General features: G+C 40.4%; 1 protein-coding gene across 1 annotated transcript; it reads right to left on the minus strand.

The window, feature by feature from the left end:
• Window positions 1-2,211: 2,211 nt before the first annotated feature.
• Window positions 2,212-13,011, minus strand: ppp4r2b (protein phosphatase 4, regulatory subunit 2b). The gene is made up of 9 exons (XM_087840521.1): window positions 12,861-13,011; window positions 12,138-12,219; window positions 10,206-10,376; window positions 9,166-9,259; window positions 9,048-9,085; window positions 8,861-8,935; window positions 8,630-8,770; window positions 7,084-7,382; window positions 2,212-3,641 (listed from the first exon to the last, which is right to left on the minus strand). Exons 1-9 carry the CDS (start codon window positions 12,892-12,894, stop codon window positions 3,271-3,273), a joined length of 1,305 nt encoding a protein of 434 aa, XP_087696647.1. The 5' UTR covers window positions 12,895-13,011; the 3' UTR covers window positions 2,212-3,270.
• Window positions 13,012-13,409: the final 398 nt, after the last annotated feature.

Genomic DNA, 13,409 nt, shown 5'->3' on the forward strand with positions numbered 1-13,409 from the left:
AAGCCCACCGTTTAATCAGAGCTGCACAGATTAATGCAGTCCGCTCTTTATTTCCTCTGTGAGCCTGGATAAATTTCAGCAGTGAAGGCAGCGGCAAAAGATGATAATGTGAACATACAGGCAGAAGCATCTCTTATGCTTATGGGTTTACCGAAGAAAGAGAGGTGAAAGGTCATCTTTATTTAAAAGTCAAAGGTTTACTCCTTTTTATATTTCCATTGTAGCCATAGGCCCAGAAATGCTTGTGAGCTTTAACAGAAAACATGTCTTTAATATCTCCAAAGTCAAACAGATCATGTTTTTTTCCTCTTTTATGTAAAATGAAAAATTACATCCATTTTTTAACATCATTATCCAATTCAGCGTTGCAGTGGGGGCAGGAGTCTCTCCCTGCTCTCACAGGGCAAAGAGGAAGGGTACACCTGTGAACAGAAAACATGATTCTTGTAATTGGCCTATGAGGAACCTAACAGAAGTACAAACTGCACTTCGTACACCATGTGCGCATGATGGCATCAAAGCTGGACATTAAAGTCGACCGCTACACATGTAACAGAGGAATAAACCTAACAAAGCAACTGCTGGAGGAACAGAACAGCTGCATTTCATTACAGGTTGTTGTCATGCAGGCTATGTGGCACGTTTTACCTCGGCTCATAAAAGGATTAGAAGCTCTGTTAAAGTTCTTAGCACCAGCTGTCTTTCATGATCCCAGCATGTTATTGCAGTGCTGCCAGTGTTGAGGCTGAATTGCATCAGTCAACATGCAATACTTGGAACAGAGTTGTGTCACAATGCAGGGTAAACAACAATTTTGATTTTTTCTTCTCGTTTGTTCTGATGAATTTACATAAGTTATCATTACATTACTATCTTTAATACTAAGTAGTGCTGTGTAATACTTTAGGTAGTATTGATCTGATACAAAGTAAATACAGGGCCAGTAGAGCAGTGTGTCGTGATTTATGAATTTGACTTTCCTCAATAATTAGTTAACGCAACAAAACACACCTTTCAGCTTTTCACGTATTTTGAAAACTGGGTTCTGATCCAAAGCAGTTTGGATCATTGTGTTATTTAAATGCGATATAGGCTATAAATAAAATAAGAGGACAGAATGAAAGTATTGATCTGATACAAATACCACCGTTGGAATCAACTATCAACATCTGGACTGATCCACCTACCTTTACTGTTAAAACTATGATATGCCATGTGTGCATGTGATGCAGAATTAGAGTACAGCAGAACTTTGTATGGCTAGGAAAAACCAGGGTACGAAAATTATTTCCAAATCAGAAACTACTGTAAAACCAGGCATCCATGTGCATCACTCATTTTAGTTCGAGGGCCACACGTCTCATCAAGTGTTTTTATATTATGTATAAAAACAATTGTTTTGTTTTTTGATCTTAAGTATAAAAACATTCTGAAAATTCAATTTGATTTTTATATTGCCACATTTACAACAACAATTGCCTCAAGGCACTTTAGGGAAAAGACCCTTCAGCAGGGGTGGGGGAACTCCAGGCCTCAAGGGCCGGTGTCCTGCAGGGTTTAGATCTCACCATGGATCAAGACACCGGAATCAGATGATTAGCTCATTACCAGGCTTCTGGTGAACTTCAAGACATGTTGAAGAGTTGATTTAGCCATTTAAATCAGCTGTGTTGGATCAGGGACATATCTAAAACCTGCAGGACACCAGCCCTTGAGGCCTGAGTTCCCCCACCCCTGACCTACAGTATTGGAAAGGAAAATCAGCAATCACATGACTAACACTTGGTGACAGTGGGAAGGGAAAACTCCCTTTTACCAGGAAGAAATGTCCAGTAAAACTAGGCTTGGAAAAAAAACATAAGTGGAAATGTGCCAGGATTTGCTTAACCAACTTATCACCAACACTCTGTGGCAATCTAAGCCATAGGTAGCAACTTCATTATTAAAAAGGGCTGTAAAGCCGACAAGGATTCAGACAGAAATAATATACGGACAGTGTCAAGTCCAAATATTACACAACCATTTAGTGAGCTGGACTTCCTGCTCATTCACAAATGAGCACGCACACACACCCAAACTGGACCCTGGAAAGAACACGCCCCTAAATTAACTAAAGCCATCAAAAATATGCTTGTTGTTCACATCATCTACATATTCCTAAATAATTAATGCACAACATGAATGGTTAAGTGAGCAAGACCACCAACCATAAAAATGTTAACATTTATTGCTGTTTCTGAATACCCCATTGAAAGCAAAAGCATTCAGAGTATACACAGAAATTGTACAATTAGATATGGTTTCACAAAGGCAGTGAACACATACTGTATTACAATCTACAAAAAAATCTACTTTACAGAAATTTAAAATTCTAAATATCAAAAAGTACAGCTGCAGAAACAAGTGTAGAACTGGATCCAGAAAACTGCTCTGGATATCGGTTGGTGAAACAACATGGTGACATCACAATACAAAGAAAGCATCTGATCTTTGTACTTACAGCTGGTATTTGGAAACTACAACTGGCAGACGAAACTAAACAAAAAACAAATATACGTCAAAATAACTCATTGAAATGATCATAAATTATGTTGGTTTTATGCATCCGAAATATCATTTTACAAAGGACGCCTCTACAAGGTAGACCGTCATAGTACTGTTCAGTAGGATTGGTAGTGTATCAATGTGGGGTGGGTTAAACAGGACACGGGGGGGATCTCACATCTCTGGTGGAACACACGTTGGTTAGTTGGTTGCCATAGTTTAGGTCAGGAACAGATTTGCTGGTTTGTTTAGCTTACATGTGAAATTCTTAAATAATGACGATCTGATGCAGCTCTGTTCTGACCCTGGCAGTGTGCTACACTACGGTTAAAGACTACCAATCCTGTAATAATGTCAAAATGGCTGGAGTGAGTGGCATTAAACAACCAGACCACCACAGAACTCAAACAACCCCAGTGAAAGAGACAAAAACAAAAACACAGCTGCAGAAACCAACCCCCTTTTAAGGGAAACTTAAAAGCAAACTTAAAAACAGAAGAGAGGAAGATCAATAAAATATTCCAGTTAAAAAGAAGGAAAAGAAAAAATTTTTGGGATGCCCACATCAGTGCCAGGTAGCCATTTTGGAGGAGTGTCCAAAGCGTAACGAGGCGTTCTTCTTGTGTTTGAGGTGCTGTCCTCGTTCCCAGTGACAGTCAAGCTGGAGTCAAGGACAAGCTGGTTTATGGTCACACATGGCTGCAAAGGGAGGGGGAGGCTCTCAGTCTAGTCCTGCTCCATAGGCTCCTCGGTGTTCCCAGTGTTTAAGATGGCACTTCCCATATCGCCCTCTGTAGGAGGTTCACTTGTACTGCTGGAGGGAGTGAGAGCTACATCTTCACTGGCCGCTTCTGCTCTCTCCTCTATGCTACAGCTGCTATCACTGCTGCTACTGCTGCTGATGACTGGGTCACTGTTGCTCTCCTCACTGTCTCTGCTGGTCTCGGGGCTTTCCAGGTCGCCTGTGGGTGCCTGCTGCTCTGTCTGATCCATGTCGCTGCCCTCGTCCTCTGAGCCGCACGGCACTTCCCTCTCGGCCTGCTCGGCCTCCTGGCCCGAGTCTGCACATGCATCGGCCGCCGTGCTGCTAGTTGGTTCTGTAAAGAAAAGTGCAAAAGAGCAGAGGAAAAACGAAATCAAAAGTAGTTCCAGAGGGGGAGGGATGTACGCGATCCCAACATTACACTGGGGAGTACAGTATGAAGATATTTACAGAAAGAAAATTATATATTCTTGAGAATTCACTCTCACCTCCAATAATGCTTCTGCATTATAATAAATTAAATGTTACCTTTTGTATCAGTAAATGAACTCTTTATGTGGTTTACATCATTTAAAACTATCCTTTCATGCCTACAAATAATTCCTTTTTACTTTACTTAACCATCTGTCCAGGTCTTGCACTACGAGTACACATACAGAGGTATTCTGGTCTAAACTACTTAATGCGAGAACCACAGCCACCACATTGTCATTGCAGTAAAAGGTACTGACAGCATCTTCAGGTATCAGCAGACCTGGCCTCTTAAACCTGGATTATATTGTGCTGAGAATACAGCTGGAGACCCAACGGCCAAGTAGTCATTCGTATTATACTTGTTTGATATCCGCTTGAAGTCCGATGCCTGGATTGTAATGCAAGTTCACCACAAACAAACAAACAAAAAAACAACAGGCACAGAGACGTCTGCATGAATCCTTTTGCTAACAGCGTAATGATGACATTTACACCAGTGGAACTCGCAGACTTGCGAGTGCAGAGTAATCCCTGCTTCATCGTTAACAAATCCAGCACCACTCGGCCCTCAGCTCGGCTGTCCCTCTCTTCTGCCAGCTGCCCAAATTACACACACTGTGCATCAAATTATATGGTATTAATAGGACATGGGGTCAGTTTTATTTTCAACACTATTCCTTAGTTAACTAGTTAAGCTGCAGCTTACATCAATGACTTGATGTACTGTATGTAGCGACAATTTATGAAACTGGACTGGAAACTGGTTACAATCAATTCCTCAGTCATGATGTCGAATACTGGGCAAAAAAGCCACAGCGCACCCCTCCCCAATTTCAAAAGGGACTTTATAAAGACAATTGTGTAGCCTGCTCTGATTATTTGGTCTGAGAGCATTTTTACCTTAATAAGACAAAGAACATTTTCACATCAGTAGTCTGGATGTAACTCACTAAATTAAATGACACAAAAAACAAAAAATTGTGAGGATATAGACATGGAGTAATTTCTAATATGCATCTTTGAACTTGTTTGGTTCACCAAGTTGTCACAAGTGAAGGTGCTGCTGAGAAGAACAGTGACAACATGAAATCCACGGTTGAAGGAGTGGGAAAAAAAAGCGTATTTGCAACTTACCAAACAGTTTCCAAAAATGTTCAAACAGATGAATGACTAGTTAACTTCATAAATATTTCCCACAACCACAGCGCGGAAACAACTGTGGTTACTACTTTAACAGAGGAAGTTACATTGAACTGCATGCAGTCACACTTTACACAAAAGGTACTGCTTGAATTGTTCAACAACCAACAAGAGACGCCAAAACATGTGTTTGTGAAAAGTACCCTTGAAAATCTAAAAGCCACAAGTTGTCCCTTTATTCAGATCAAAGAAAAAGTACCAGATGTTCACACCTTACGTGTTATAGTTATATATGTTAGAGTTAAAGCCAACTCTGACTTTGATGTTTCATGTTGCAGTGTAAAGTCAGAGCAAGCATGTCATTTGTAAGAAAGTGAGTAGTCTCGCTTTTCTTTTCTTTTCTTTTTCCACATAAAAACAATTACTTTTTAACCAAAATAGTGACAAGCTGTTTTGCCGTACCATGACTTGTTCTCCAGGTTCCCTATGGTAAAGTTCTGAATAGGGATGCACCGATACCGGTATCGGCCTCGATACCACATTTTCTAAAGTACTTGTACTCGTTAAAAGTCCCCCGAAACCACGGTCTGAGACCTGTCTATGCATGTAAGGGGTTAATCACAGGCGCCGAGTGCCCGCCCCCAGGCCCCGGCTGCAGCTCAGAGCTGAGAGAAGGGCAGGCGAGACAAGTCAGCCGTGTGGAACTATTTCAAAGTGAACGAAGACGCGAAAACAAAGGCGGACTGCAAATTGTGCTCAGCGAAATTGTCCAGAGGAGGCTCAAAAGGTAGCGCATTTAACACAAGTAATTTAATCAAGCACCAAAATCCCAACACGACAACGAGCACAAAGAGTTTACCCACGCTTATTTACCCATGCTTATTAGCACAGAGGAGCATAGCTGATGCTATAGCAGTGGGACGGAAAATAGTTGGGCATTTTAAACATTCCGCCTTAGCCTACTCCCGCCTCGAGGACATTCAGGGACAGCTCAACCAGCCAATAAAGAGACTCCAGCAGGACGTACAGACGCGCTGGAACAGCACGTATTACATGCTCCAGTCCCTCATTGAGCAAAAGCGAGTGCTGGGGGTGTATGTGTCCGACACGAACTCCGTGACTATCTCACCGCTCACCAATGGGCTCTTATGGAGACGACTGTTGCCATCCTCGCCCCCTTTGAGGAACTAACTAAAAAAGTGATCAGCTACGACGCACTAGCCTCTGATGTCATCCCAGCTGTGACTGTGCTTGTGAGACTTCTAAACAGAGAAACAGACGAGTAAATACCTCTCAGCCCCATGTAGCAGTGTGGAAAGTGAAAGGCTTTTTAGCTCAGTGTCACACATTATAGATGAAAACAGAAACAGTCTGACTGCTGATAATGCAGAAAAGCTACTTTTCTTTAAAAAAAAAAAACAAACCCTGCCACCCACTTTTTCTCTCCATTAAGTGAGTCATCTTAGACTTGATGTTAATACCTACCTCAGTTGCACTGACTGCCACAGTTCTATGTCGGTGGATGTTGTTAGTTTATTCAAATATTGTGCACTAAATAGCAAAGATGTTTATTAATGCCCCTTGTGTTGTCCAAAGCGGCAGAGTTTACAATAAACTGAAAACAATACTTGAGTTGCACTGTCACTGTTTAAATTGTTTTCATAATTATTTATTCTGTAATATGTTGCATACAACATGCTTTTCATTTTAAATAAATGTTCTTAATTCCAAACCAGTCCCTTGTTTTTTTTTGTTAAATTATAGGACTAAAGCTGTTACCTGTAAATTTAAATCATGTTTTTATTAAGTACTCGGTATCGGCAAGTACTGAAATGCAAGTACTCGTACTTGTACTCGTTTCCAAAAAAGCGGTATCGGTGCATCCCTAGTTCTGAAGCATGTTTTTGAACAAGGAAAACTATCACAAAGCATCTGAGCTGTTTCTGTTTTTAAACTCTGTAATCTGATTGTTAACTGGGGTTGGTTTAGTGCGCTAGAAACCTGAACAACCAATACAGCCAGCACATTTGCACGATCGCTTGTATTTTTCATTATCTACGTTTGTAGAGTCAGCTTGACTTTGTAGCCTCAAACTGCTCAGTACTAAATTTATTGCCTTAACGTCCACAACCAATGAACAAACAGCTCTGAAGAACACCTACCTTGGTCTTCAGTGGCAGCAGCACTGCTAGAGGCTTCATCCTCCTTATATGCAACCTTTTCTTCTTCCTCTTCTTGGACCATGGCTTCTGCTTCTTTTGAGTGGCAGGTGGCATCTGAAGGCCTCAATGCATCCACCCCATGCTCCTCCTCTTCATCCTCCTCCTCATCTTCTTCCTCTTCATCCTTGCTGAACTTAAGTCTCTTCACCTCTTGCTGTTCAGCTTCCATGTCCTCTTCTGTTTCATCGTGTTTGTTCTTTACCGAGCTTCCCGGGGATCCGCCTGATGCCGAAACCTCACTAACAATGAAATAAGAAACCAGAGATACACGTGAGACCAGCAGCTTTGATTGCACTCGACAGTAGTGATGGGTCGTTTGCGAACGAAATGGCTCTTAGAGCCGGGTCTTTGAAGTGAACGACGCAAGCCGGCTCCTTATTGGGAGCCGTGAGTGTTGTTTGTTTTTTCCCCCCCCTTTCTCTCACCCTCTCTCTCGCCCTTTTTTCCGCTAAACTCCGCACGCGCGGCCTGTAATTTGCACTGGGCAGAGGGGGGAGGGGCGTTAGTTACACTGGCAGTAGCACAGGAACAGAGCCAGAGAGAAAGAAAGCAAGGGACAACAACGTCACATTAGAAAGGTATAGTAATCATCCACTATTTTCAGTTGCAGATGATAAAGGATTCAGAAATCATGCAGGCCCATATGACAGAGAATGTGCATCTTCTTTTTGTTTTAATATTTTAATTTATATTTAATTGTGTTGTGGTTTGCAGTGTTTTGTGTTGTTTCACGTTAAATTTGTTTAAAAGGAAAAAGCTGAAAATTTAAATAGTTAAAAGTTTAAAATGTAAATAGTTGTTTTTTGTATTATATGATTTATTTATTACATTTTATGTGGAGTGAATAAATAAAGTATATTTATGGTGGCCCTTAGAGACAAAGCACGTACAAACTCCAAAACACGTACAAACTCCAAAACACGTAAAAACGACAACAGAAGTGCTCCAGGATGCTAGGGCGCAGTGTTGAGCTTTTGTTACCTAGTGGCTACACAAGCCAGGAAGTACCAACAACCGGATTTGGGGTGTGGTAGTAACAGGTAAATGAACTTTTTTTTTTTTAATTATTTGAATAAATATGAGTGCTTGTCTATAAATACACAAACAATACACACATGCTTTCAATTGTGTAATTTAAGTGATCTGGGTAGCTCTGTTTTGGAAGTTCAGTAAACGCTAGAAATGTGTTTTGGAGTTTGTATATGCTTTAGAGTTTGTACGTGCTTTGTCTCTAGTGGCCATATATAAACATATATAAATAAAACCACCTTTTTTACATTAGTAATTCCTTTTCTGCATAATGTTATATTATTGTTAATAATTAAATAATTAAAGCAACAAAACAACCTGAAGAGCCGGTTCGGAGCCGAAAGAGCCGGCTCTTTTTAGTGAGCCGACCCGAAAGAGCCGGATCTCTAAAAAGAGCCGGAAATCCCATCACTACTCGACAGGGTGTGCTCCTGGTGTGTTAAGAATTCGGACATACCTGGAATCTTTGTCGCCATCTGGGTCCGTGTCAGTGTCTTTGTTGTCTGTGCTGTCTGGCAGACCATTAGCTGTTAGTGAGCTGGCCAGAGAAACTTTCGGTCTGTTCAGTGGTCGTGGAGTTCCTGGACCATTCACTTTCCTATCAAAAAAGCAAACCAAAACAAATAAATAAATGAAAATACATATTTTTTTTTTTTAAATCAGGTCAATAATCTGTCCTCAACACAACCTCTCTGTAAACGCAGATGTGCTTCCAGGAGGCATTACTCCATTCATTCTATTCACAGCACTGCATCCATTTTTCCTGCAAAAGCATGAAAGAGAAAAAAATATTAATGCATTATTAAAACCCTCTGCATGGACACTGAATGCAGATAAATATTCTATTAAACTCTAAACTTGAACACATCACTTACTCTGAGATTGGATGGACACAGCTTACCACCATTACATTCTAGAGGGAAATAAAAATTTCTAAGTTAATCACAGACGTTATTAGTTGAAAAATAACTAACTTTTCTGTTCATGTCTTACCTTCTCCACCCCCCGAAGAAACTTATCTGTTCCTGTATAGTTCCTCTTAGGTTCTGTAAGTAGCTCACACAGGCGCTGGATCGTGAACGGGATTCTACAAATGGAAGCAGAACAACAGATTCACCATACAGTGACCAGGACAAGTGTCCTTCAGAAGGTCCATGAATCTATTTTATGTGGTTCGTAAGTGGGAAGTCACCAGTTATAAAAATCAACAGGGAAGGACAGATAATATTGAGAAACACTGTTCTGAGCTCTAATAGTCTCCCTTTAAGAAATGAGATTCAACTCTGTGTTGATTGATATACCCCCAAATCACAACAGTCACCTCAAGGTGCTTCATACTGTAGAGTAAAGACCCTACACTAATACAGAGAAAACCCCAGCAATCAGGTAACCCCTTACGAGCGAGTTTTATGGCAACAGTGGGAAGGAAAAGCTCCCTTTAAACAGAAAGAAACCTGTGGCAGAACAAGGCTAAGAGAGGGTCCAGTTGGGCAACCAGTTGAGGATGAGATGAAGAGAAACAAACTTAGTTGGGTACAACTCTAGTTGAATCAGGTTTTGAACAATCTTTGTGCTCTGCTAATTTAATCTAGTTTTACAGCATAGCCTTCATCTAGAACTGGTCTTATGTGGTCTAGATTGTGCTGAAGGTTTGGAGGTGGGCTAAATCCCAACTCTGAAAGTAGGTTATAAATAGTAGCATGGTTCCTTTAACTATAGGTTTAACAGCAAAATTGTGCAAATAACTGAACTAGTTGTTCAGTACACTCATTTATTTAAAGCTGCCAACCAAAAATTAACTTGAAATGTATCTAAAATTGATGAATAAAAGTACTGTTGACACACATTATGCAAAATTCTGAAAGAAAGTGCAAACTGACTGGCCTGAAAAGACTAGGGCAATAGGAAATGCTTTCACAACAAGCAAAAAGAAAAAGTGTATATGTGCACATATAACACACAGGGTAACCTTGCTTGGCTTCTCTATTGATACCACTTCTGATTCACGTGTTCCACTTCAGCTCAGTACTCACCCATTGTATCCGTTCACAATCTTCAGAATTCTCTCCTTCATATCTTCAAATGGAACAGACTCCACATTGGGATTCACAGGACCTCTTTGCTCAGGTGCTGAGGCTCTGAAGTCATCCATCACTTTCTCCAATTTAAACAGAAAGTAGTTCTTAAATTGAGACCATTGAACCCTAAAGGAAATACAGTGAATAATTAGAAACAGGTCAACACACTGGCAGAAGACATGTTAGAAGCTTAAAACAATTCAAAGTTCAGCATTTCCATCACTGTGACAAATGGCACATAAATTAGAAACTGCAATGTTGTTAAAGTTGACAGACCTATGCTATATGAAAGAAATGGACCCTTCCACTGTATTTTTACAGTCTGAAATCTACCCCACACTTTTGTATTTTTGCGATTATCTAATAAGGCCAGGTAATGTCAGATACCACAAATCATTTTGGAAATCAAATGCCATCCATCCATCCATCCATCCATTCACTTCCGCTTATCCTTTCCAGGGTCGCGGGGGCGCTGGAGCCTATCCCAGCTGTCATAGGGCGAGAGGCAGGGTACACCCTGGACAGGTCGCCAGTCTGTCACAGGGCCAACACACAGGAACAGACAACCATTCGCACTCACATTCACTCGCACATTCACACCTAGTGGCAATTTGGATTATCCAATTAACCTATCCCCACAAGCTGCATGTCTTTGGACGGTGGGAGGAAGCCGGAGTACCCGGAGGGAACCCACGCAAACACGGGGAGAACATGCAAACTCCACACAGAAAGACCCCGGCCTGATGTTGGAATTGAACTCAGGACCTTCTTGCTGTGCGGCAACAGTGCTAACCACCGTGCCACCGTGCTGCCAAATGCAATATAAAAAACAAAACAAAACAGTCAAATAAACAATTTTAAAAAATGTTAAAAAAAAAAAAAAAAACTTTATTGGTTATTATTATTGATTATTCTGTGAAAAGAGTAATTTTATCATGGCCTTAAAAACATGTTACCCCTAGACTGAATATGTGTTTACGTGTGTAGTAAAATTTTACCAGGGTTAGGTCTATCTGCAAAAAAAAAGGGCGTTAGGCAAACACTGTGGTTGATGTTTATCTGTTGTGTCAAATCAGTTTGTACTAACCATAAATGTATGAAAGTTAGATACTCCAAAACATCTTTAGCTCGACACCAAAACTACAACCACACACACTGACTAGCTGCTTCAAATCCCTGCAGAGGGCCCTGGACATCTGACACCTCCGTTTGAAAAAGCTCTTACAACACTTACAAAAAGAAAGCTAGTGGTCATTTTGTGTACACCTCTTGTCATTTGCCACCGTTTCCTCCTGCTGGCTTGAGGGGCTGCTGTCTGCACCAGCATGTGGAATTGTGGAATTTCTGGTAGCAGGTCAATGCTGACCCACCACAAACTCCTCACTTCCTATCCCCAAAATACAGGTGAATGCCCATCATAGGTCTTTGTTAGTACCTTAAACTTTTCTCATTACAATATTTTAATAATTGTTCTGTTTACCATTTCCTTTTTAATCACCCAACCCCACGTGTTTATTTGGCCTATTTTCTTTAATCTTACGCCTTATGTAAGAATAACGCACTTAAATTTCAACAGTACTTACTACAGGATACTGCAGTAAGAAACCCTTATGATTTTAAATGATCCCATTATAAAAACGTGTGTTAACTAATATAACAGCAAATTGAATTGACTTATAGTCATGAAAGCTTTGAGCCACACATGCTTTAGGCTGTTATCTCAAGTCCAAAAAGTCTATAAAATGTCATCATACAGGGCCTATTTAAAATGATAACAGTTGTATTTGTGTGTGTGTGTGAGAGAGAGAGAGAGTGAGAGAGAGTGTGTGTGTATGAGTGAGAGAGAGAGCAAAGGGATAAAATAAATAGGTCTGTAGTTTCACCTACATGGTATCGCCAGTTTTGGCGATATGGCATAGAAACTGTTCCAGTAGAGGAGATGGCTCCTTCTTTCCTTTCTTGTCGAAATCTGTTAAGATGAAAAATAAAATTAAAAAAACCCTGACTGGCTTAACATGACCATTTAACTAGTGGAGGTGCACAGGCTTTGATTTACCTCAGCTTTCCCAACAGTTTTGATAACTCTGCCAATAAACCTGGATATTTTGTTTACTTTCAGTTATAATCTACTCTAGCCGACACATAAAAAGCTGGCAGCAGATCCCTGAGGAATCACCCTGTCTCGTTAAAGTTATCTATTTACATAACCAGTGTTGCTAATTCGCTGGCTAGCCTAAGTTTAGCATGTTAAGTTAGCCAGAAGACCATAGCCGGCAAATAACTGTACAAAAAGCCGGTGACAGTAGTCATATACTTAATACATATCTGTGAAAATATTATCAGTTACTGAGGGCAAATACATAAGAACTTTTCAGTAAATCCGAAGGAATAAGTTGTATTTTCTCGTCGTTCTTTCATGACTAAACCATTTCCGTGAAACCGCTTATAATGCTAGCCTTAGCTAACGCTAGCCTCGAGTATCAGCTAGCTAGCGCCATTAGCGTGAGAGATACAATCCGATCATTTGTTACAAAAGAGTAATCTGGGGCGGACACAAATATCGTGTGGTCTCGGCCGATGAAAGAACAAGAGAAATAAACTGAGTATAACCTCTGAGAGCTTCTTGAAGCGAATCAATTTCCATCACGTCGTTGCCCTCTGTCAGTCTTGTAGATGTAAAAAAGCAGACTGGCGGCTAGCTGCGGCTGCTAAGCTACAACCTTACAGACAGGCAAAGAGGAGGAAGCATTTTAATATGGCGCCGTGAGGTCACTGCCTGTTCGCTGAAACACACGGGGGGAGTGAAGCACTCCACTTATGAATGAATGTGGATTTACACAAACAGACGGAGAAAACGAGACAGTGTTTTAAGGGGCGACATTCTTTTAACACAATATCGACTTAAAACAAAATTTATACCAAAACAAATTAATCTTAAACATAAAAAAATATATTAGAAAAATGTGAACCAAACTAGTAATTTAAATGTATTTATCAGCACAAGTTTTGGATTTATGCTATCCAATACAATGCATGTGCATTTCTTTTTAAACGTGAAAAAATGCATGATGGCTGAATGCCAATCTATTTGCGTTATGTAACATTATGATATACACATATAGATGTGGGAAATTCAAGCTCAGCTGTATAATTTTTTTT

This window comes from Neolamprologus brichardi, chromosome 5 (assembly GCF_056152115.1).
Source record: "Neolamprologus brichardi isolate AB-2024 chromosome 5, ASM5615211v1, whole genome shotgun sequence".
In the NCBI taxonomy this organism is placed as follows: Eukaryota; Metazoa; Chordata; class Actinopteri; order Cichliformes; family Cichlidae; genus Neolamprologus; species Neolamprologus brichardi.

Bases quoted from the DNA above. Each gene is read 5' to 3' on its own strand.
- ppp4r2b (XM_087840521.1), bottom strand. From the start codon at position 12,894: ATGGAAATTGATTCGCTTCAAGAAGCTCTCAGAG. The intron at 9,086-9,165 runs GTAAGACATGAA...ATTTCCCTCTAG, and splicing joins TTCTTCGGGGGGTGGAGAAG to AATGTAATGGTGGTAAGCTG. The intron at 8,936-9,047 runs GTAAGTGATGTG...ATGCTTTTGCAG, and splicing joins TGTGTCCATCCAATCTCAGA to GAAAAATGGATGCAGTGCTG.